The 25,714-nt window shown below is 38.7% G+C and overlaps 2 protein-coding genes and 5 non-coding genes across 7 annotated transcripts; all 7 read left to right on the top strand.

Annotated features, from left to right (window-relative positions):
- The first annotated feature begins 2,590 nt into the window (after window positions 1-2,590).
- Window positions 2,591-2,661, top strand: Trnag-gcc (transfer RNA glycine (anticodon GCC)). The gene has a single exon. It is a non-coding gene; the product is annotated as a tRNA-Gly (tRNA).
- A 1,237-nt stretch (window positions 2,662-3,898) lies between these two features.
- On the top strand, window positions 3,899-3,969 carry Trnag-gcc (transfer RNA glycine (anticodon GCC)). Its single transcript has one exon. It is a non-coding gene; the product is annotated as a tRNA-Gly (tRNA).
- A 1,008-nt stretch (window positions 3,970-4,977) lies between these two features.
- Window positions 4,978-5,048, top strand: Trnag-gcc (transfer RNA glycine (anticodon GCC)). The gene has a single exon. It is a non-coding gene; the product is annotated as a tRNA-Gly (tRNA).
- Window positions 5,049-8,201: 3,153 nt separating this feature from the next.
- Window positions 8,202-16,573, top strand: LOC106173211 (nmrA-like family domain-containing protein 1). Its single transcript, XM_086996274.1, has 7 exons — window positions 8,202-8,317; window positions 11,700-11,835; window positions 12,218-12,345; window positions 12,697-12,841; window positions 14,395-14,490; window positions 15,028-15,218; window positions 15,924-16,573. The coding sequence occupies exons 1-7, from the start codon at window positions 8,297-8,299 to the stop codon at window positions 16,110-16,112; spliced, it is 906 nt and encodes a 301-aa protein (XP_086852400.1). The 5' UTR covers window positions 8,202-8,296; the 3' UTR covers window positions 16,113-16,573.
- Window positions 16,574-18,698: 2,125 nt separating this feature from the next.
- Trnag-gcc (transfer RNA glycine (anticodon GCC)) lies at window positions 18,699-18,769 on the top strand. The gene has a single exon. It is a non-coding gene; the product is annotated as a tRNA-Gly (tRNA).
- Window positions 18,770-19,641: 872 nt separating this feature from the next.
- LOC147759911 (uncharacterized) lies at window positions 19,642-21,461 on the top strand. Its single transcript, XM_086995933.1, has 3 exons — window positions 19,642-19,811; window positions 20,342-20,466; window positions 20,977-21,461. The coding sequence occupies exons 1-3, from the start codon at window positions 19,642-19,644 to the stop codon at window positions 21,384-21,386; spliced, it is 705 nt and encodes a 234-aa protein (XP_086852059.1). The 3' UTR covers window positions 21,387-21,461.
- A 2,959-nt stretch (window positions 21,462-24,420) lies between these two features.
- On the top strand, window positions 24,421-24,491 carry Trnag-gcc (transfer RNA glycine (anticodon GCC)). The gene has a single exon. It is a non-coding gene; the product is annotated as a tRNA-Gly (tRNA).
- The last annotated feature ends 1,223 nt before the right edge of the window (window positions 24,492-25,714 follow it).

Genomic DNA, 25,714 nt, shown 5'->3' with positions numbered 1-25,714 from the left:
TCTTCTCAACTCCACCTAGTTTCGTGATTAAATCATGGTCAGGGATGAAATTACGCCCCATACGGATTGCTATCTCACCTGAAAATAGAAAGGTGTTAAATTGACGCTTAAAGCTTTGAATTGCCTAAGCTTATGTATTGCAACAAAAATACATGTATAAACGCCGATATTTTATATTTTCGAGGGTTTTTTCATTGTTTTAAATCAGCACAAAGATTGATGTATTATTCAACAAATTTGATGCAGCAAAAAATTCATTTTCGGTATCTGAAATAAAGGGTTACAATATCCTTAATGGACTATGTAACAGCTTTCAGTCAACGTCGATTTAATGACATCATTTAGTGCTCCAAAACCTTGCTAGCGATTTTTTAAAAGGGCTTAGTTCAGATTCCATCGTTGATTAAGCAAATAAAGTCTTTGTTTTATGGAAAATTGTAATTAGGGGCTCATAACTCCGTAATAAAGAAACATTTAAACCAAAATGACGACACGGGATTGTAGACTATACACTCATGGTCAACTCTGCCAATTTTGTGATAAAATCTTGTTCAGGGATGAGGTTACGTACGCCCCATACCGATTGCTATCTCAACTCAAAATAGAAAAGTGTTAAACTGAGGATTAAAGCTTCGAGTTTTCCATGCTTACACATTGCAACTAAAAATATAATTATTTTTATATTTTCGAGGTTTTTTTTCATTGTTTTAAATTAGAATAAAGACAGATGCATTATCGAACACATAAGATGCAGGACAAAACTCATTTTCGGTATCTGGATGATAATAAATGGTTACAATATCTTTAATGGACTACGTAACAGCTTTCAGGCAACGCCGAATTAATGGCAGCAATTAGTACTCCAAGACCTTGCTAGCAATTTTTTAAAAGGGCTTAGTTCAGATTTTATCGTTGATAAAGCAAAATAGTTTTTTTGTTTAATGAAAATGTGTAATTAGGGGGCATAACTCCATAATAAAGAAACATTAAAACCAAAGTGACGGCACAGGATTGTAGCCAATACACTCATGGTCAACTCTGCCAATTTCAGTGATAAAATCTTGAAAAGTCCACTCATCCACCAACCTGGCCATAAACAAAGGTACCTACTGTGGTAAATACTTCACACTGTCACTACTGAAGGCCCTCCGACGTCACGTATCCTAGGAGTTTTTTTTTTTTTTTACTTTTTGTTCATAATCCCCCAGGGGCCGAAAGCTCGGATCGTATTTAACAATTATAATGTGTATCTTTCAAGGTGCATCAATATATATATATATTTACTCTTTGTTCATAATCCCCCAGGGGCCGAAAGCTCGGATCGTATTTAACAATTATAATGTGTATCTTTCAAGGTGCATCAATATATATATTTCTATATCTGCACGTTAGCAACGGTAAGTTAGGATGCAGAGTAAACAAACAGAAAAGCGCTTATTTTGAGGTTTTGCGTATGAAAATTTTGTGCTCGAAACAGTCATGGACACCTTCGACAAAGAACATTGGAAAATAAGGTAAAGTATAAATAGCGTGCTTCGTAATAAATCAACTAATATATAGGGAAAATCGACATATTTATTGATTTATTTCATACGGAAACTCAATTGATATTGTGCAAGTTGGTAGTTCAGTTATGTTTGATTTTTTTCAGTAACATTTCGTGTAGCATTCTAGTTGAGTTAATCAAAAATTCAAAATAAATCCGTGTGTCATTATTCTTATATGACCATTACAAAGTAAACCCCGCACAATTACTAAAATAATAGGTACACTCTTCCAAAATTTCGTGTACATGGAAGCGTCTAAATGACAACATTCCGTACAAATATTTGTCTAATACCAGAATTAAATGTTTTGCACAGTGTCGGCATAAAGGCCTAGATTGTACTAGATACTATTGTAATTTGAGAAAATCATATATATTTTGATGTGTCCTCAAGACGTTGAAATATCTTGTTCTTGGTCTGAATTTTCCTTTTCTTTTTTTTTTTTTTTTTTCATTACTGAGTTTCGTGGGTAGAATTTTTTAGGGTAAAAGCAGCTGAATGGGATTATAAATGATTCGCTCAAATTGCAATAGTTTCTTTCAAATTGGAAAAAAATTGTAAAAATCCAACAAAGGAATATTAGGTTTATGTCTTGTTTTTGCAAGATATATTTTTGATATATTTTAGATATATTTTTTCAACAATTAGTATTCGGACAAGAGGGCACTAAATTGTTGCTGAATAAGAAGTGAATAAAAAATTCTCAAAAAACCATATGAGAGAATTGAGGAGTAATTTTAGAGTTGTGGAGAAAGAGAAGAGTATTTATTATTATTATCCTTGTGTCAGTTATTGAATTCGTCACGCACAACGGTGAGTAGCAGGAGATATATGTGATTATGTAAATTACTTAACGGAAACAAACAAGAATAAGGCTTCTTAGTATCACAGTCGAATGAGAAAGCATACCTTATGTAATCTTTAATAAGTGAGCAAGGTTTGCGATAATCATGATGAATTTCTTGGCTGGGGGAAGGTGTAGGGAGAAGGAGGGGGGGGGGGGTGGCGAGCCCCATTTAGATAAAGGTCAAAAGTGTCTCCAAGCATCGGTGGTTCAGTGGTAGAATGCTCGCCTGCCACGCGGGCGGCCCGGGTTCGATTCCCGGCCGATGCAATTTTAGTTCAAACCTTCGTTTACTGTTACTATTAGGCAAATCTAGAATTTTTTTTTGTTTTTGTTTTATGTGTGCATACCTTGCGTGGAATTTCCAAAGCCTCATCCATCTTACTCAAGCAAAAGATTGTCAAAAGCATGCGCGGCTAGGGGGACAACATGGAGACAAGAATCAACTTTATGCCGTCATTATTACTCTTGTCGCACGTGTTTATGTAATGATGCCATCTCCATACCAAGTTAGCAGCAGCTTTATTTCAGGATATATATATTGTAAAAAGAAAAAAGTGCTGGATTTATATTTGTTCATTTTAATATTTTTTATTGTGCCCGAAAACAGTTACAGACCTACCTGTTACAAAGAACCTTTAAAAGTGAGGTATGGTTTAAACCGCGTACCTTGTAGGGATAGATCCATTCAAATTTTAGGGTAGACCTAAATATTTAGATATTTGTTTGCAAAGAAACTTGGTTTCGTGCATGTAGGTTATTCAATCCCTTTTTGCTTCGTTTTTTTCAATAACATTTGGCGTAGTATTCTATTTGTGCTTATCGGAAATTCAAAATATTAACGTGCAGCAATTTCTTACCAGGTCATTACAAAGTAAAATGCACAAAATTGCCTGAAATCGGAAATTCAAAATTATAACGTGCAGCAATATCTTACCAGGTCATTACAAAGTAAAATACTCAAAATTGCCTGAATGAAATGTCGTGCTTGGTGAGTTTCTAAACCCCAAAAATGCATGGCAAGTGTGTTTATATGTTAATTTTTATATCCAGTATGCGGACAACGAGTCCCTAAAATTGCCACTGCATATAGCGACAATTGCAAAAAAAAAAAAAAAAAAAAAAAAAAAAAAAACTATATGATAGTAAGGAAGAGTGATTTCAGAAGGACTGAGGTCAAGATAATATGTCATACTCTTTCCGTTGGTTATTTAACTGGTCACGCACAACCGTTAGTACATGCACAGTAGGAGATCCACAGTGTAACTAATTATGTAAATTACTGCATTTTAAAGAACTAAACGACCCACGTTTTCACATTTTAAGTAAGCCGTATTGGTATCCAAAAAATACGCAAAAATACGAAAAAATACGCTAGGTAATGCTTGCCATGTTAGCAAAGTTTACGGACGTCTCGGCTTTTATTTATTTTTTTTTTCTTGGCTGGCGGGCGTGGGGGGGGGGGGGGCGGCTGGAGCATTATTCCAGCTAGTGTTATATACAGGGAGCATCGGTGGTTCAGTGGTAGAATGCTCGCCTGCCACGCGGGCGGCCCGGGTTCGATTCCCGGCCGATGCAACTTATTTTGACCCTCCGCATACTATAACTATATATATATATATATAGTTTAGTGGGTATATTTATAGCATGACTTTTTGACCATCTGCTGCGATGACAGTTTTGTGACATAAAGAAGAATCGATCTTAGTCTCGTGCATCTGATTAAACCAAAATTTGTCATAAGCATGCACGCCAAGACGGGACAACTAATGGCGCCATAACGTTATCTCATTGTGACGTCACAACTGCTCTTGTCGCATGTCCTTACGTAATAATGCCATCTCTACACACAGTTAGCAACTGTATTGTTTCAGGATACAGTGTAAATAAAAAGTAAGGCTATTTTTGTATTTGCTCATTTTTATATTTTTGGAATGATTATTTTCTGCCAAGAAACAATCACGGACACTGCGACAAAGAACCAAGAAAAAAAAGTGTAGTATAAACAGCGCATCTCTTAATAAATCCATTCTAATTTTAGGGTAGATATACATATTTATCTATTTGTTTGCAGATAAGCTTGGCTTTGTACATGTTAGTAGTTCAACTTTATTTGCTTCTGTTTTTCAGTAACATATGACGTTGTACATGCATTCTTTTTGGACATGTTCTCAAAATTTCAAAAAAAATTCACGGTCCTATTACAAAAGAAGTCCTAAAATAGCATGTTTACAGGAACAAAATTTGTTGGAAGAACTGAGGAGTGTTTCTAAGGGGGGGGGGGGGGGGGGGGAGAAAAAGATGATATATATTACCATCGTCTTTGAGTCAGTTATTATACTCGACACGCACATCAGTGAGTAGTAGAAGGTATAGCTAATTATGTGAATTACTTTATCTTTTCTTAACAAACAAGATGTCGAATGTCACTTTTCATGTAAGACGTTTTGTAGCACAGTCAAAGAAGAAAAAAATACCTTCTGAAATCTTTAATATGGAAGCAAATATGCGAACATCATGACTTTATTTGCTGGGGGAGGGGGGGGTTGAGGGGGAGAGAAGATAGTAGGTGTGGTACATTATCACGCATCGGTGGTTCAGTGGTAGAATGCTCGCCTGCCACGCGGGCGGCCCGGGTTCGATTCCCGGCCGATGCAAGTTGTTTTAAATCTTCGATTACTGTTACTGTTTGCCAACTATACATTTTTGTATTACATCTATACATCTGGCAATCTATTTCTAACTTTCCTTCCCATCATTATTTCTGAAGGACTATTTTCACCAGACAAAGGTGTAGTTCTATTAATCAACAGTGCTAAATATGGATCTTTACCAGATTCATTGATCTTCTTTAACATTCTTTTGACAATCTCAACACTTTTCTCAGCTTTGCCATTACTTTGATTATGCTTTGGACTACTCTGGATATGTTTAAGGTATAGATAAAGTACGGCTTCGCCTCGCCAATTATCTGCTCTATTTCTCGTAAAGCTCAGCGCCGAGTGCTTTATCTGGCTTAAAGCACGAGTAATCAACCCTGTGCATTGGTGCGTGGAACGCATTCGTGGATGACGTGACTTTACACGAAATAAAGCACGGCGCGATCTATTGTCTTTTGACAGGAGAGTGCTTTAATGTAGATTATTAAGTCCAAATTAAAACTTAGATAACTGATCATTTTTTGCCATTGATACGGACTGTTAACCACCCGACTTATTACTCTCAGGGAAAGGGGGAAAATAGATCAGGGCCGGCTTTCACGAAACGTTTCGCAGTTTGCGCATTCGCTATGGTTTGCGCAATTGCGCTAATTTTTTTAGCGTAGCTTTCTCGAAACCTTTCGCAATTTTTTTCGCTGTTAGCGCACGACGTCGTGCCCGGGAGTAAATATTGTAATCTCAAAACCCAACTCTTTTGGCCGCGGAGGCAAGAAATAAGACAACAAATACTCGTGCTCCGGACCCCTGGATGTATAGAACGCCGTTTGTAGGCCTACAAAAATGATGAAAGTATCATTTTGATAAGATTTTTTTTTTTTTGGGGGGGGGGGGGGGGGGGAGGTGCTAACATTATTTTGAGATCGGCACTGTCATCATTTTGCCAAGAAAAAATAAAAAAATTTGCGAGGTGCTAACATCATTTTGAGATCATCACTTTCAACATTTGAGAGAAAAGTATTTTTTACAAATCCGTTTTATAATTTTGCTTGTCGAGTCTTATCGTTTTGAGATACCGAAATACTATGTATGGAAACCAACATTATGCTCAATATATAAAAATATTTCAAAAATACATAAAAAGTAAAGGCTTCTTATTTAAACTAAAAATAAGTGATGGTTGACGTGGATGCATGTGTCGTCTGAATTCACCTGGGGCTCGCAAATGGCCGTCCCGCAACCGCCTGATATGAGATCGAGTCTCCGTGCACCTTGCTTTCCAGACATGGTTAGAGTGATGGATACACTTGCACTTGCTTTTATTCGGACACTTGGGTTGCAAACATTATAATTATCCCATTATCTTTGATCTTATGAACACCTGTCCCCATCTTTTCATTTAAATACTGATATTGTTATTACTAATTTCTTCCTTTCATCAAGATAACACTGCCATATGAGAGCACTGCTATTTAATCAAATTCCAACACTATAGTATACATTTGGATCTATAAATAACATAAGTGATGCTAGAGTTATTAAATAAAACATCTTACAAAAATTCTGGTTATATTTTGGCTAATAAACAACATTTCAACAATATCCTCCCGTCCCAAAGTTTTCACATATTAGAAAATTAACCAGGTTTTGACAGAAAAGTAACACCGACTAATGCTATTGGTATGCATAGTCGGGCGTGAATTGTCAATAAACAATTGTTTTATTTTACATCTGATTTTTCTGTATGCTTATGGCCGTCCTTCATTCAATTATTCTAAAAACGGAGTAGGGTAAAACCATGGATTTTGATAGACAAAAATGACTGATAGTCCGTTCTCCGCACGCTCGGCTGTACCGTTGAACGCTTGTTGAATCTAAAGGCAACCTGGCTATATCGATGTTTACTGTATACTTATGAACGTTTTTTTCCCTTTTTTTCATTTGCGCTTTCTGTAAACATCGTTTTACGTGGTTTTCATTGCAACAAATGAGACAATCGAGTCTGGTTCACCGTCTTGAAAACGTCTACAGACCCGCGTTCATTACGTTTTTTTTTCCAATAAAGCACCATCTTATGTTACATTTCTAACTATTATCTGATTTTACACTTCTTTCATATGGGAGGACGCTTGTGGACGGTATTTATTGCTTGTGGACTGTTGTGTGGACGGTAATTAGTGCATGTGGACGGTAGTGGTCGGTTGTGCTCGGTTGTAGACAGTAATTACGTACACCGGGTACATGTAAATTCGCCTATTTTCGTTTCGGACGACAAGAAAAGCTACGCGAACGCCAAAGTACGCTTGCGAAAAGTCTTAGCGACAGGGTCCGACCTTTACCAAATATCTTGCACAAATAGCGCAATATTTTGCGCAAAATTACATTGCGAAACGTTCGTGAAAGGGTCTGTTCGCAAAAAGGGACTTTGCGCAATTGCGCAAATTGCGAAACGTTTCGTGAAAGCCGGCCCAGGACGTCTGACGTTGTCACTATTTTTGGGTCTGTAAAGCAACATCGTTACCGAAAGCAAATGGCGATGATAGCTTTAACTGTAATTTAAAGTCAAAAGACAATAGGTCGCGCCGTGCTTTATTTCGTGTTAAGTCACGTCATCCACGAATGCGTTCCACGCACCATTGCACAGGGTTAATTACTCGTGCTTTAAGCCAGATAAAGCACTCGGGGCTGAGCTTTACGAGAAATAGCGCCTCGTACTTTATCTATACAAAAAAGCACTCCTTTCATAAATACATTTTTCCCTTTATGCAATTTGTTTTGCATGTAAGCTCTACCAGTTTTCTACAATACGCTTGCCGCTGTTCGACAATAGGCGCGAGTAGTTTTCTTTCTTAACGCGCGCATTCAAGTGTTTTGTAAACCCATTTGGCACACTTCACCTCAGCTTGGGTCGCCTCATTCTTGCAAAGATGGCGGACAAGTCAGCTCGCGTAAGTACAGAGTACATATGTACAACGATAACTCGGCTTCGCCTCGCCAATATCTGCTCTATTTCTCGTAAAGCTCAGCGCCTCGTACTTTATCTATACCAAAAAGCACTCCTTTCATAAATACATTTTTCCCTTCATGCAATTTGTTTTGCATGTAAGCTCTACCAGTTTTCTACAATACGCTTGCCGCTGTTCGACAATAGGCGCGAGTAGTTTTTTTTCTTAACGCGCGCATTCAAGTGTTTTGTAAACCCATTTGGCACACTTCACCTCAGCTTGGGTCGCCTCATTCATGCAAAGATGGCGGACAAGTCAGCTCGCGTAAGTACAGAGTACATATGTACAACGATAACTGAGTTATGGAGGACGAGAGTATGGTGGCTGATTCGGGACATCGTGGTATCGCTTCGTGCTATCGTGATATCGCATCGTGCTATCGTGGTATCGCATCATGCTATCGTGATATCGCATCGTGCTATCGTGGTATCGCAACGTGCTATCGTGATATCGCATCGTGCTATCGTAGTATCGCATCGTGCTATCGCATCGTGCTATCGTAGTATCGCATCGTGCTATCGCATCGTGCTATCGTGGTATCGCATCGTGCTATCGTAGTATCGCATCGTGCTATCGTGGTATCGCATCGTGCTATCGTGGTATCGCATCGTGCTATCGTGGTATCGCATCGTGCTATCGTGATATCGCATCGTGCTATCGCATCGTGCTATCGTGGTATCGCATCGTGCTATCGTGGTATCGCATCGTGCTATCGTGATATCGCACCGTGCTGTCGTGGTATCGCATCGTGCTATCGTGATATCGCAATATCGCGTCCCATTAAACGAATCGATATTACGATGTCCCGAATCAGCCACCATAAGAGAGAGAGGGAGTGGCATTGTTATGGTGGCTGCATCGTGGTATCGTGGTATCGCATCGTGCTATCGTGGTACATGTATAGCATCGTGCTATCGTGGTATCGCATCGTGCTATCGTGATATCGCATCGTGCTATCGTGCTATCGCATCGTGCTATCGTGATATCGCGTCCCATTAAACGAATCGATATTACGATGTCCCGAATTGGCAATATTCGAAACATTCTGATCGCATTCGAGGGATATTCGAACTGGCACGTGACTTAAGGGCCCCGTCACACTTATTCGGAACCAGCAGGAATCCAGCAGATCCAGCTGGAATGAATTAATTGAAAAACTCGTACCATAATTGGGAGGGAATTTCAAATTGTAGTTGGAATACTGTAGGAATATTGCAAATATTGTTAGAATGCAGTCAGAATATTCCGAATGAAATTCAAATGCCTTGCGTGTGGTTTGAATGCTGGCCGAATACAGGCTGAAGTATATAAGAAGGTGCCTCGAATGATATACGGAGCGAACTCAAATGCAGTCAAAATGCTCCCGATGGTTTGGAATATAAAGAATTCAAACACTATGCAGCTGAAATACTTAAAATACTTTCTAACATGTTTAGAATGTAACATGATGCCCAGAGTGTATAAATAACGCCACTGGAATGCTCTTTATCTCTGTGTGTGTGTGGGTGTGTGTGTGTAGCCTGTAGCCGGCCAATTCAGAGGGTTTTTTTCGACAAAATCTGACATTTTGCCCCTTCAGGTGACCTGACTTTAAAATTACATTGATGATGTACAACCCAGACCAATTTTTATTCGCAGAACGCTTTTTCAAACCAATGTTTTTTTTTTCAAATCGTTTTACCTGCATACGGGTCTGTATCAATATGCGATGTTTCGCCCAAACTGACCCTAGCCAAGAATTAGGCTTCGTTCACATGAAAAATCTATTTTCTAAAAATCTATTTTCTATTCGCGGTATCTTGTGATCACGGTCTCTGTCCTGAATACCCCGCGGAGTAATTACTGGCAGCGCGAGCCAGTTACTTCCAAAGCTGCAATTAGTTCTCGGCTGCGCTCGGAGTGATCACAAAATACCGCGAATAGAAAATAGAATTTTAGAGAATAGATTTTTCATGTGAACGGAGTCTTAGGTCATCAACTTGACAACTGCAGGCAGCTGTGAGAATTGAGATGCGAGATGCACCACTCGATCTGTCACGTTATTTGCCAAAAATTCTTTATTTACTGCCTTACATACATTCGATAATTTACATTTTCAAGGGGACTTTTATTATTTTAAATTAGAACAAAGGTAGAAGCATTATTGAATAATTAGAGGCAGGAGAAACCTCATTTTCGGTATCTGGATGATAATTAAGGCATAAATCCTTACGCCCCATTTCCATAGATTTTTAGATCGATCTATCCCTGTGTGGAGTCTCACTAGATTACTGCCAGCTTGGCCGGCTTAAGCGTCTGTCCCGCCTATAGTATCATACCCTGAACAAATTTTGAATGGTGATGCAATGCTTTTCAACCCCGCTGAGAATCGTCACTATCACGTCGCGTACTAGGCAAGAGCGGTGTCGCGTCTGATACTGTGTAATGCGATTTGACACACACCTTAAAAACGGGTAGTGTGGTCTGATCTACCGGTGAATTCAGGATCATTCGGTGCCGAGTTTGGTAGTTGGGTAGGCCTGGTACTATAGTCTCAATACCTGACGGCCTGCCATGCGTCGCCTCGTGTGCTCTCAAACTACATTGTAGGCCTGTTAACTTTAAACTCCTTTAAAGGCTATATGATACATTCCAATATTACACTGCATGTATGCTTGTCCTTAATCAAGGCGGAGAAGTGGAATCTTATTTGAGTTTGGCAATAATTAAAGTCATTAACTGGTCAAGTGACTGGACGTAACAGGCCAAGTAACCAATCAACCGTAACCTATATATTGTGATTGACTTTGTTGGTGTCTTTCATGAACATCGATGTACATAACATGGATGACATCTAAGGTTTAACATTTCATCTACCGACATTTTTTTAGCTTAACGTCAGTATTTACATTTAAAGAAACTTAAAGAGGCACTTAAGGTGAGCTTTGAAACACGTGTTCTAAAACTTGAATATATTGGTAGGGCGTAACAAGCACAATCGCCTCCGTAGCGTTAGTTTTTATCTGTTAAATATTAATGTTTTATTAAGGCTTATGCTTTATAACAGGCAAGTGACTTTGGTTGTAGTCCGACGTCAAGTTTAAGGGGTTTAAGAGGACAAACGTTCATGTAAGATTAAACAATAGAATCTATATTATTACTAATGTATAAAATTACTTAACAGTTATGCTTAGGTTTTAAAGTTCTGGTTTGCATTTAGTAAGAAGTGTACAGAAATAAGTGTATGTAATTTTAATTACTTAAAAGCAGTTACTATTTCATTTAAGTTTTATTGTTTATTTTCAATGACACTTGTAGCAATAAGTCAAAGCCAATAAAGAAGTTTAATGCTGTTACAGTTATGTGAGGCCCTTTTCATCCAGCGATATCCCTAAGCCCCCCTGTGTCGACCCGACATGTCCTACGACCAGAGAAGGCCAGATATGTCGGACACAACTGGCTCTTTTTTGTCGGACATATCTGGCCTGTCGGACACAACTGGCTCTTTTTTGTCGGACATACCTGGCCTGTTCTCTGGTCGTAGGGCATATCTGGCCTGTCGGGCATATCGGTCGTCACACCAACCTCTCAAAGAATATTAATCGATGTAAAAAAAAGGCCTTAATGTACAAGTATAACTAACGTCATAATGTCATTTACATTCCAGATTGTCGTAGTATTTGGCGCCACTGGGGCCCAAGGGGGGCCTGTCGCCAAGGACCTGGCAGGGGACCCCCAGTACAAAGTGCGAGCGGTCACTCGTAGCCCTGGTAGCCCTAAAGCCAAGGCTCTGGGTCAGATAGGTCAGTCTTAACTTGACCAACTACACTGTAATGATGTAAGCAAGTTCTACCTACTGAATTATACCCAGTTTTCTTTAAGTGATTTTAGGCAAACACGAGTTGCTGTAATGGCTTTGATGTAGATTAATATATATATGTGGATTACTGTAACCTTCCGCACCCCTCCTCTCATCCCTCTCTCTTTTCGTCCTTCTCTGGATCTCTATCTGCCTCCTTTCCTTTATTTCTCACTCTCTCCATCCTTTCTCTCTCAGTTTCTGTCTCTCCCTATCTCTATCCCTCCCTCCCTTTCTCTCTCTCTCTCTCTCTCTCTCTCTCTCTCTCTCCCTCTCTCTCTCTCACACACACACACACACACACACATGACGCACATTTACTACAGGTTGTGAGGTCGTCAAGGCAGACATTGATGACGTGGCGTCCCTGAAGTCGGCTCTGAGCGGTGCTTATGGCTGCTTTGCTGTCACCAACTACTGGGAGTACCATGATAAAGAAAAAGAAATTCAACAGGTATGAGCAACAGGATTCAACTTATCATCCCTGGCGTCAGCTAATTATTTAAATACACTCTAGCATCCATTAAGAAAGATTGCACATGACGTCAGACCGCCCTTTTTGCTGGAAAAAGGTCCACTCTGGGTAAAATTTGACCTAGGTACATGGGGATTATATGGTAAAAGGTCCAATTTTTTAGAAAAAGACCCCCCCCCCCTTTCAAATTGCTGGCTACGGGCCTGTTGTAAATATGAAAATTAATAAGTTTACTTATCCATTTGGTTTAGAAATATATGTTATTCTGTTTTACATGCTTACCAGTACTTACAAAATCGCTGCCCATATCTATCTATTGTTTGTAACCAGGGCAAAAACATTGCCGACGCATGCGCAGACTGTGGTGTGAAGCATCTTGTTTACAGCGGCATGGAGCCATCAGAGAAACTAAAGGGTATTCCCTTGGCAAACTTTGACGGGAAAGCGGCTGTTGAGGAATATATAAAAGCAAAAGGTGAAAACACAATTTTTCGAAGATGCTACATATAATAGAACATGAATATAGCAAGACAGCAGTGGTCCGACGTCGGCCCACGGTACAGGAGTGTGTGTTAGGCTTCATTCACATGAAAAATCTATTTCCTAAAAATCTATTTTCTATTCGTGGTATCTTGTGATCACGGTCTCTGCCCTGAATACCCCGCGGCGTAATTACTGGCAGCGCGAGCCAGTTACTTCCAAAGCTGTAATTAATTCTCGGCTGCGCTCGGAGTGATCACAAGATACCGCGAATAGAAAATAGATTTTTAGAAAATAGATTTTTCATGTGAACGGAGTCTTATTTGCCCGCTGTTGGTCCACGGTTTGATTGATCATTGGCAAGACGTGACTCATTACATGCACGGTAAGGTCCGAATTCGACAAGTTACGTTAACATTGACCTAACGTCATATCTTGCTACTCTGTATCTGTAATGTCATTTGCAGCGAGACAAGGTTTTCAGTAGGAACATAAAGGCATTGAGAGAAAGTAACTGATTTACTTGACTAGCTTGACAAGCGCGAAATATGTAGAACTTGCTGAAAAGATCGCTCCCAGGGCCCGTATTTTTGTTTGTTGCCTGGGGCCGTATGGTAGTCTGTAGTCAATTGTGGACTGTACATGTAGTCTACTTTTACCCAAATCTCCAGTAATGAAATGCTGCGATTATTTTTATACCACAAAAGAAGTGTTGGATCAGACCAGGACGTTTTTTTTTCTAGTGGACTGTTATCAATTCATGTTAATCCGAGGCAGAACTAATGTTTGATCTTAAAGTACAAACCTGATTTTTGGCTAAGGTTCTTTTTTGCTGCAACACCATTGCAGGGTGTGCTCTAGTTTTCTGCATCTCAAGAAATAAAGCTGGCTAACAGGGAACCAGAATACATTATTTGTCGCTACGTCTCGCGCCTTGCGTCAAATCCTCTAGGATTCACCGAATTGGAGAGATTTGGATCAAATATAATACATGTAGCAGTCTAGCGGTTGCGATGCGCAAACGAATAAAAATTGGCAAATTTATCCATGCATATTTTTTGGATGGTTGCCGTTAAGTTCTATCGAATTACAGTCAAATGCACGACAATTCGTTGTCAATATGTTTTGCGTTTGACTTTTGTATTGTTTTCTAAAAAGATATTCCCAACACAGCAAATTTCAGCCTTATTGCCAAAGAGCCGAACCCAGCACTCGCCGGTTCTAGTACGTTCTCTACTAGTAGTGACGTTGTTTTATTTTATCTTGGTGGATTTCCGTTGCCAGTATTAGTTCAGTAGTTTTCGTATAGACTTGAGAGACAGAACTAACTTGATAGCTAATTTAGCCCCCTGCGGGGGTACAGTCATTAAATCTCGGCTCCATTGGGACGACACATGGGGAGGCGTGTGAGAGGCGGGGAGACTATTTTAAAAAAGATTAGGCGGTTTTCCTTTCATGTACGTCCGCCATATTTAGTTCGTGACTTTGTAGATCCATGTCTCAACTCGATATGAATGCGGTCTAAGTCTTTTTTATTATTATTTACAGGAATTCCCCAAACGGTTGTGCGGTATGCTTTCTACGCCGAGAACCTTTTCGGTATGATGAAACCCCAAAAGACACAGGACGGACATTTTGCTTTGGGTAAGCCAGCTGCTTCAAACGTTATTTAACCAAAATTGACGTCAACTAACGGAAGGCACTGTCAACGATAAGAAGAGTTCTTTGCATTCGCAGTTGCATTTATAAAGAGAATGGCAGTGGAGGCCATCGGTTGTTATTTTGTTTATGCACTTTTCTTAGAAATAATAATATTGGTGACAAAATAACATTAATTCTGATAAGTCTTAAACACATAAAATGCCAAGCATACTTAAAATGACAGTGAGATATATAATATCTCACTTATAATATATATATATATGGCTGGCCCGTGCGCATGGTTTTAAAATTGCAATCAGTTCCTTTGTCTCATTCCACGTTTAATGCATGAAATTACTCAATGTGCTACTTTTATTTCATACTGTACCAAGTACTGGGGTAGAATCGACATCTTTCAATAGAAAAGCACCACGTGTTTGAGAGTCTTTGTGGCGCGGCCTTTTGTAAAAGACTAAACTTCTATGCCACACTTTTTCTGTAAACCAGTAATCCAGATCTTTCAGTTCATTTTCCCTTCAGGTTTACCAATGGGAGATGTTCCATTCTACATGATGGTGTGCACAGACGCAGGGGAGTGTGTCCATCAGCTGTTTAACAACCCCGGAGAGTGGATCGGGAAGTCTCTGGGGCTCGCCAGCTGGATATACACCATAGACCAATACTGCGACATGTTCAGCAAGATTCTGGGAGTCACTGTCGTTAATCCCAAGGTAACAGCCCTTCTCGAGGGTTATTAGCTGCAATATTACATTTCTAGAGGTCATTCTGATAAGCTCGCAAACAGAGTCAACTGAAATAATTACTGTACAAACGTTATACTAACGCATTCATTTAACAGAATAAAGCTTGCCTTTATGCATTTGGTGAAAAGGTTGGATGCAGCAATTTTAGCTGCAGTTATATGAATATCCCCCTTGGTGTGAAAGTTTGCCAATATGTCGGCCTCGGCATGCCAGGATGTAACTGGGGGGGGGGGGGGGGGATGGGTTACGAAGACTCACAAAGCCTTTGTCAAATTGTTATTTTTATGTACAGACACAGATGTGTCTGTACATATTGCCATCACCTGCGTCTGTCGTCGCCGTCGCCGTGCACTTTCAGCACGTAAACATGATAAGTGGAAGAATAAAAGAGTAAAACGGGTAGTGTGGACCGATATACCGGTTAATTCAGGATCCTTATGTGCCAAGTCTGGTAGTTGGGTAGGCATGGGTATTACCTGTTGAGCATAATTAAAATTTGATGTTGAATTTGCAGTTAAGCATTATATACTTTTGCATCAGAATTGACAGTAGCCTATTTTGTGCATTGTCATTTTCAGCTTTTTGTCTGTACATTTGACAGCTTTTCTGCCTTGTTTATTCTATCCCATTTATTTACATATGCATCCATTCTTTCATTTATTTATCTTGTAGATGACAGCTGAACAGATGGCTGGGTTTGGTTTTCCCGGTGCCGTTCTGTTGGCCAACATGTTTCGGTTCTACCAATGTGGAATCGACAGGAATCCAGAAGAATGTAAGCGTCTAAACCCAAAGATGGCGACCTTGGAGCAGTGGGTGACGGCGAACAAAGAAGCTCTTTTGAAAGCCTGGAATGCGTAATATCGTGATCTCGGTCGCTGGGATTTTGTTTGGATTGTTGTTGTGTCGTTGTCGAGAATTATTCATTAAAAGCACCAATTTTTGAAATATAGTATTACGACAAATACTGCGATTTCATATATGCAAGACACAGTGTGACATTTTAACCGCCAATCTTAATGAATTTGTTATATAACCAAGCTTATTGATGCGTCTTGTTTGTTCCTTAGCCATACATCTAGGTGTCTCACTCTCGATGACTTATGGTTGTCGTACACATTGGTTAAAATCGTCTCTGACAAACCCTTCGCAACAACCGCAGCTGAAACAGAAAAAAAGCGTTATTGTAAAACTAGGAGAAAACAAACCCAATGTGTCTTCGTATCGAGCAAAAAGCAAATCTCGTTGACGATGTAAGTTTTTTCATGTTTTGTGGGCAAAATCATAATTTTTACTAATAAATCCAATTCTTTGTTCACTAATATATGTTGTAATCAGTTTTATTCATTGTCTCACATTTCTGGGTACTTACTCGGGGTTGGTGTTATAATCACATTCTGCTGCAGAACAAGCTATACTGTAACACCGTTGTCTTTGCCTAAATACATAAACGAAATATTGGTTTTATGACGTCACTGCGGTTTTTTTATATGAAAACTTGAGTTTATAAACGGCAATATAAGGAAGAAACTCTTACAAACGGTTATAATAATTAATGACATGTTTTCGTTTGCTAAGGTTAGAAGTTGAGTGCATATTCAGGGGCGGATTGAGACCGTCTTCTGGGTCTTCTGGAAGACGGTCAGATTTTTAAGTTAATATTGATGGGTATCTATTTTTTTCTGTTGGAAGACCATCAAAAATGGAGGATGGATCAACAAAGATCATTTGGAATACTGTCAGAAAATATCTCTGGATCCGCTCCTGTAATATTTTGATGACGCAGTACAGCATACGCGGTGATCAAAATAAAAGCCAAACCACGCACCTACCTGATAGATAATACGTCATGATCATGAAAATGCAGTAGTATCGAAGTAGCAAAGAAGCATTAACGCAGTAGAGGTGTGGAGCATATTTGCAGTAGAAATGCAGTATACCCTACTGCAATTCTACTTCAAAAATTGCATAGGTTTGTACAGAGGAGGAGCATAAATGCAGTAGATTAGCAGCATGATAGAAGCATGTTTCAAATATGCTAATTAGCTCCCACATCGAAGCAGATTTGAAGCATGTTTGCAGTATGATTGCAGTAGTCTACTGCGCTGGAGTATCTACTTCGTTTTTGTGCGGGGCAGTTAGGAAATAAAATGTCGGATATATGAAGTGTGGCTAGAAGAAACAGCATTAGCTATTCGGGATTTAGTCGACTAAATGCAATCGTTCATTGTTTGCCAAGGAATGAGGGTTTCAAGAGTGTGATAAGCATTGTGAAGTGAAAACTGCATATACAATATATGGAAACACTAATAAATTATTCCTCTTTACATTTCGACTCGCCCTTAAGCCCCTTGGTGCGTTTTCCCCAAAACGTCTCCAATTTTGCTCGTTTTTCCTCCGTTTTGTCTGCTTTGACTCACCCTTAGTGGTGCTTTTCAAAGTCTTGCCTTTCCTATACCTCTGGTAACTCTTATTTTGTCTGCATTTTATCCTAAACGACAGCAATCACATTGTTTTTCGTTAACTTCTTGTATAGGCTATCTATGAACTATTCTTCTACATTTTGTTAGTTTTATCGGTATCGTGCTGGACCGCGTGATGAAAATAGATATACTGTGCCATAATACTGGGTGATCCATCGTGTGCTCTGAATCTGTACCCAAGGCATTGGTCCACATAATAGGCCTACCCAACTACCAGACGCGGCACCTACGGATCCTGAATAAACCGGTATATCAGACCACATTACCCGTTTTCAAGGTGTGTGTCAGATCGCAATACGGGGTATCAGCCACTTCACCCATTTTGCCTGGCGCGCGATGTGATAGCGATGATCCTAAGCGATACCCGGATGACAGGAAGGCCTACAAAATTTGTGATGGGGTATGATACTCCGAAATGCGATCTGACACACACCTTGAAAACGGGTAGTGTGGTCTGATATACCGGTTTATTCAGGATCCGTAGGTGCCGCGTCTGGTAGTTGGGTAGGCCTGCATAAGACCAAGCCAATCTGAATACCGGTACCTTTGCCACCAATATGGCCGAATCATGGCAAAGTGTTTCCTTTATTAATGAAAGATGTGCCAAAATCGAAATGGATATTTGCAAAGTTTGCATTTTCTACACATCAACTCAAAAAGAGTGCTTATAATACCATCGTCTTTGAGTCACTTATTTAACTCGCCCGCAACGTGAATAGCAGAAGGTATAGCTAATTATGTAAATTACTTTACCTTTCGGAAACAGACAAGATGTAGATTGTTACTTTTCATGTAAGAGGTACTGGTGTCAAAGTCAAAGAAGAAAAAATAACTTTTGCAACCTTAAGTATGTCAGCACATTTACGAACATAATGATAATTTTATTGGCTGGTGGTGGGTGGGGTTGAGGGGGGGGGGAGGGTGTCTGGAGTCCCATCTAAGTAAATGCACGGATTGATGTCACGCATCGGTGGTTCAGTGGTAGAATGCTCGCCTGCCACGCGGGCGGCCCGGGTTCGATTCCCGGCCGATGCAAATTGTTTTAAATCTGCGAACATTTATACTGTTTGCCAACTATACATTTTTGTGTGCATCTAGAACGTCTGTCGTAGTTACAGTTTATTGACATAGAGAAATATCGACCCTAGTCTTGTGCATTTGATTAAATCAACATTTCTCAAAAGCATGCACGATGATACGGTACAACAAATGGCACCTTGAGGATTCATGTTGATTCACCGTATAGATCTTGGTAATAATAGACGTATATGTATTGATGCACCTAGAAAGATCTTCAATAAAGCTGTTAAATACAATCCGAGCTTTCGGCCCCTGGGCCTTCTTCGGGGATTATGAACAAAAAGCAAAAAAAAAAAAAAAACAAAAACAAACTCCTAGGATACGTGACGTCGGTGATGTGTTGAAGACATGCGATGGCCCAAAAACGTGCTATACGTAAACAACGCCAAAATTACGTAACAAAGAAAAAAATCAATACTCATTCAAAAAACTATTGTCCCTATTGAGTCCATTATTCGGTCTACGTTACACGCATCATGACACTATACATACTAGTGCACGTGACGTCATTGGCAGATTGTGACGTCACACCACTTCCATAGTAACAAACAAAATAAACTGCGGATAACTGTAAATAAAATCATTCAACAACTCAAAAATGTAATCTATACTCTCTAACGCATCAGGTAAGTTAAATAAACGCATTTGTGAACAGCAATTATTTTTGTTGTCAACTCAAGCATTTATGTTTCTATTTTCATGTACTTCATTTAACTCACTCAATTCATGATGGTGAAAATAATTGGAAACTCCTACTTCCTTTCTCCTACTTGCTGTTTCTCTAACGTTCACCTTCGTGCCGTTTCTCTCACTTTTTACCTAGAGCAATGCTTTTAGCCGCATTGGTTTTACTGCCAGTGATTGCTGTCGTCATCTCTGGGTTAGCCGTGTTGGCAGTGATTGCTGTCGTCATCTGTGGGTTAGCCGTATTGGTTTTACTGCCAGTGATTGTTCTTGATTTCCTCCTATGTTTCTGCTGTGCGACACCCCCAAAAAGGTTGGCAAATATATTCTCAAATAAAATAATAAATAATAAATAAAATAAAATAAAATATAATAAATAAAATCTCACAATTAAATTATAACATATTTGTAGATAGGAAATATCATGAATCATCACAGATATTCTTTGGTTTCAACAACTTTTTATTCTAAGCTTCCCGTCAATTTAATAAAATTACCTAATTTGGTAATGGTGTGATGTCTACCGCTCTTACGTAATATCTATTATTATTTCATTTTTCGATAACTTAGCAAAATAAGCCATCAATCATAGTAATGTAATTGCGTAATTGGTGATGGTGTCTTAGTGGACCAAAGTTCACGACTTCCATTAATACAGATTTTCCATTACCTCCTCATAAAAGAATGATAACTAATCTCTCTTGTTGCTAGCCGTAACTTTCCATTAGTTGTGCTGTTTGGCCCATTTACTTGCTCTGTTTGACTCTTTGACATAGAGGTTTCATCAGTCATTGACTGTAAAATTCATTCCTCTAAATGAACAAAGTAATACATCTGCTGCAGGGTGATTCATGGAGCGAAGAAGACTACCAAGACCGGCTTGGCGGCGGCAACCAAACATGCGAAGAAGTGGCGCAAGAAAGTAGGCGCCATCCTTGTGTCGGACGTGAAAGAACGCAGTGAGGGCAGTAAGTAGGAAAGAACTGGGCCCCTTAACTCGAAAGCATCGCGTATTGCGAATAGTGATATCATATAGAGGCTACAATGTATTATATGGGGCGAGTATGGGCGAGTTATGGAATCAAGAAGTTTGCGCTCGGTCGCAATGCGCGATGCGGGGCCCTGGTTTCTGTTTTACAAAAGAGTTTAGCCTGACAATTGGTCCTAACTTTTAGACTGAAATGCTAATTTATTTTGACATCAGTAGAACATCAATTGCCATATCGCCAATGCAAGGTGAACATCTAATTTTTTAAGCGCTAGAAGGGCCTCTGAAAGAGAGTAAAACCAGGCGAGGGGTGGAAGGTGGATTCAGGAAATAAAGCAAAATAAAAAAAAGATTGCCTTTTTGAAAAATAAAAGTAAATTACGGGTGGGGTGGGAGTTATTGGATTCTGGGGTTGCCACTAAAACCGATTACGCTTAAATGTCTGTGAAGATTATAATACATTCGGTAATGTCATAGAAACTGCTTTCAGGTCTACACATGACGTCACAGTTTTCAAGTTTTACTTTGGCGGCTCTGGACACTCAAAAACAAAACAACCTGCAGGGGAAAACAGATCAACAACATCCATCTTCAACAGTTAGCAGCAAAGATCCGAAAAGTTTAAGTAACAAGTCTAGTTTGCAATCTGACTGCGGTGACAGACATCTCAGTAGGCGGGGTTCAAAGTCACGTACCGAACGACGAGGCTCAAGGTCAGGGTCACTTGCAGAGAGCTCACCTTTGATACCTCACGACGCAAGTCCTAGGCGGAAGCAAAAGCTTGCCAGTCACAGCAGCTGTGAAAAAGTTGAACTCACACGTGTTCATCATACGGCAGCGCCATCTACAAATTGCCGGAACAATTCACGAAAACCTTCGATCGATGAGCGATCAACTTAAAGACACTGTAGAAAATGAGAAGAAAATCGCTCATTCATCGCTGTAATAGTATCTGCATTGTAAAAAATGAGAATTTGGACCTTGTAATATTTCTTATAACTTGAATATTTATTTATTTATTGCAGTTATAACATAATAAATACGTAGGCTATGCTAAAAAACGGTTAACAAGACATACACTTGTACATAAATATTAAAAAAATAACTAATAAATGTAGGCCTATTTAGAAATCCCTTTACAAGAAAGGCAAGTTTCCAGTGGGGAAGTTGGTTCTAAACGTATCGGTACTTCGGGTAGTAAAACGGAGAAGGCCTACTGATATTAATTTAAGTATAAAAATTCTGTACTCCACATTTTAGTGGGGCCTATTTGTCAGGTTTAAATCATACTGTATGATACTATTTCAGTACTGACTTTTGTAATTGCTGAACTATTGTCAATAATACCGACCGCAATAGTCGCAGCACCGGTTAGATTAATATTGATATACTGAGCGTATTTTATAATATTTTCTATGTGTACATTTCTTGCACAACTATCAGTCTCAATTCTTATCCTAAAAACTTCAAATCGGTCAAAATAAAGTGCCAAAAAGCTGTTAGTTCTAATTAGAACTAAATGATTAATTCAAAATGGAATTAAGCATAGACTCCGAGTGCAGGAACAGGTTGAGCAATGATTCCTGTGTAAGGAAAAGTGCCTTTTTTTCCGAAGGAAAAAATTGGTACTGTAAATCCCGTAAACGAGTAGACCGTACCTTTAAACACAATGACTTTAAGAACATACATCTAGCCCTGGGAGGATATTATATTTTTGGTACGAGTAAATGAATGCGAATGTCAGGTCAGCTGACGTTGCCGTGATACAGTAGCTTTGGAGTGCTTCTTGATTTTAGCTGAATTAAAAAGTGGATCCGTCAATATTCCCAAAATGCATTTACTAGCCATGCTTCAATAAATTAATATTATAGGGGCCTACCTATTAAAAACACCACGCTTTAGGGTAGAGAAGTGGTGACCGGAAAAGTAAGCAGCTCCTTTTTACGTGAAGACTGCATTGTTCAATTAATATTGTAAGGATCACATTTTGTGGTTTATAGATTCGCCACAGGATGTTATAGCAATCAATGCAGCATTCTCCTTGCTGTGGCATTCAACACTTCAATACACCCAAAACTTAAATGAAATATTTTTTATTCGTGGTGCAAAAATTATGTAAGAAATGTCAAACTACACATAAAAACACTATATATGTTTCAGTCGACAAGTGCTTGGACCAGAACAACCTTTTTTTTCCGGAAGTCACCTATGTTTTAGTCATGACGCAAAGAGCCCTGAGATACAGTTTATAAAGTTTATTTTAAAAGACCTCCAGGTTACGTCAGCTATAATTTACCATGACTGAATCACTACAATATATTTGGAACATGATACAATAAATAAATAAATAAATAAATAAATAAATAAATAAATAAATAAATAATAAAAACTTATGACCCGGAGTAAATAAGTAAATTGTTGTCGGTTTGCCTACGAGCTGTTTTGTCTCCGACGAAACATGCACATGTCAATATTAATACACCTACAACAAACACTTTAAATTATGGGAATACAACAATAATATTAATGCCCAAACTGTGTTCTGAAAGGTAAACATTTGCTTTGTTCAAATGGCTATGGTCACGATCATTTTCTGCCAAATGCTTAGGCCTACGTTTACAACACTCGTAGGCCTACCTCTCTATAATGCCACGTTTCCAACATTTTTAAGCTTGTGTTTTCATGTAAACATTTCATTTAAAATATGAGACCTAATCTTGAATTTTCTGTCCTTGGGGCCCCCACGCCCAAACTACATGCATGTATATAGCCCTGACTCAAGCCCGTCTGCTCCACGGCTTGCCCCCTGACGCTTCAAAATGCCGGAGTGTGGCGACTTTTGCATTTTGATAATCTCCTTTTAGGCCCTACATATCCCCGATTTTCCTGACATGATTTTGTATTATAATTTTTCAATTTTATTTTTATGTCCTCAAAAGTTAAGAGGCAAGACTTTTTATGTTTTACTAATTTTTTTACTACTATTACTAGTCTTAATCTATTATTGTTGCTATAGTCACCAGTTCATACCTATATTGACCGTAATGTGCAAATAAGTGTTTTCACCTTTTTGAGCCATCCGTGTATTTATAATATTTTTAAAAATATATTTTATTATATATTTCATAGACTATAATTCACACTTTAAGTGTGAAATAAATCAAATTAAAAATTGTATGAATAGCACGGTAGAATCTACGCCAAGAAAGGAGCCATTTGTTAGACACTTAGGCTTCGTTCACATGCAATGTCTATTTTCTATTTTCTATTTTCGGTATGTCTTATGATCACGGTCTGTGCACTGAATATCCCGCGGCGTAATTACTGGCAGCGCGAGCCAGTTACTATAAGTTACTATAAGTAACTTATGCTACCCTTTTAAGTTGCCACTGATAAATCCCTTGCACAAATTACAATAGGATTGTTCAACTAAGAAATGATATTTTCCGGTCGTTTCAAAAGTGTGTTTGTGTGTCTATGTGTGTGTGTGTGTTAGCGCATATTTGGAAAACTGGGCACTAAAAGCGCCGCTTAATATAGAGAGAATGCTGACATTGGAAATCAAATTTTATGACAAAACTGAGGAGTGTTTCTAAGGGGTGGAAAAAAGAGAATATATACAGTGCTATCGTCTTTAAGTCAGTCATTTAACTCGTCACGCACATCTGTGAGTAGTAGTAGAAGGTATAGTTAATTATGTAAATTACTTTATCTTTAGGTAACAAACAAGATGTAGATAGTAACTTTACATGTAAGACGTTTTGGTATCTCAGTCAAAAAGAAAATATACCTTATGCAATCTTTATTATGGTTGCAAATTTGCGAACATCCTGATGATTTTATTGGCATTATATATCCTCTTTTCTCCACCCCCTGTTGGGGGGGGGGAGGGGGTCAGGAGGACCATCTAAGTAAATGCATGGGAAATTATCACGCATCGGTGGTTCAGTGGTAGAATGCTCGCCTGCCACGCGGGCGGCCCGGGTTCGATTCCCGGCCGATGCAAGTTGTTTTAAATCTCCGAACATTTTTACTGTTTGCCAACTATACATTTTTGTGTGCATCTAGACCATCTGTCGTAGTTACAGTTTGGTGACATAGAGAAAAATCGATCGTAGTCTTGTGCATTTGATTCAATCAAAATTTCTCAGAAACATGCACGATGAGACGGGAAAACAAATGGCACCATGTATCGTTATATCACTGTGTTCCTCGCAGCTAAACGTGTCGTATGTCCTTACGTAATAGTGTAATCTCTACACCGACTTTGCAACGGTTTCTTTATTCAAGATACAGTGTAAGTAAAAAGAAACGCAGTATTTATTTGTCTTTCCTCATTTTTATATTTTTTTGAATGATTATTTCGTGCCGAAAACAATTACGGACACTGCAACATTTTGTTCGTTACTTATTCAGTTTCATTATCACAAACATATTACACCGTCATCTTGGCCATTATTTCATTAAGTTTAAAATGTTCATAAAAAAGTAATGTATATAAATAAAAAATTCTCTGGACGTGATCTTGCAGCCACTCTATCAAAATAAAGATTACACTTTTATACTTAATATTTATTTCACATAACTGAACAGAATTAAATTCTCCAGAAGATTCATTTGAACAATTTTGTCAGTTTTGCAAGTTATTTTTTTAGAAAAGTTCAAAGTAACACCATTGTGTAAAAGATGCCCAAGAGGTTTTAGCCTAGTAATTGTACGTGCTTACGTGATCCCAACTTTCTTGGCATCGTGCTTCTCGTTGATAATCAATCAAAGCGGAAAGGCCCCGAGGTTCAAATGCCTTACTCGATATCTCACCTGCCGTTCAAAGTCAATCAATAATTAGATACAACAAAAAAAGTAGAATTTACAATATAAAATTTAATTATATTAAATCAAAACATAGGAAGTGCAATACGGAAGAAAAGTAATTACTTTGTATTATCTTTTTCCAGACCAGGCCAATCTCCGCTTATTCAATAACAAGAATCCTTTTTTCGAAATACATCAACGTCTTTTTTCTTAATCTAGGTTCCTTCAAAAGAGATCGAAAAGTTAAAAAGGCATAAATTGGTCAGAATAACCCTTTTCCCGTTTCTTTGATGTAAAATACTTATATAGATACTATTGCAGTAAAATTAAACACTTAGGGCCAAAAATCGCCTATTTGTGTCATTTACCTCACACGCGTTTCTGCTTTTAAACTCTAGTCTCATTTATCATCAGTT

This window comes from Lingula anatina, chromosome 9 (genome assembly GCF_051362555.1).
Source record: "Lingula anatina isolate TDL-2025a chromosome 9, LinAna3.0, whole genome shotgun sequence".
NCBI classification, from domain to species: Eukaryota; Metazoa; Brachiopoda; class Lingulata; order Lingulida; family Lingulidae; genus Lingula; species Lingula anatina.
The sequence above is the reverse complement of the archived record's forward strand: the minus strand, read 5'-3'. Positions and strand labels throughout refer to the sequence as shown.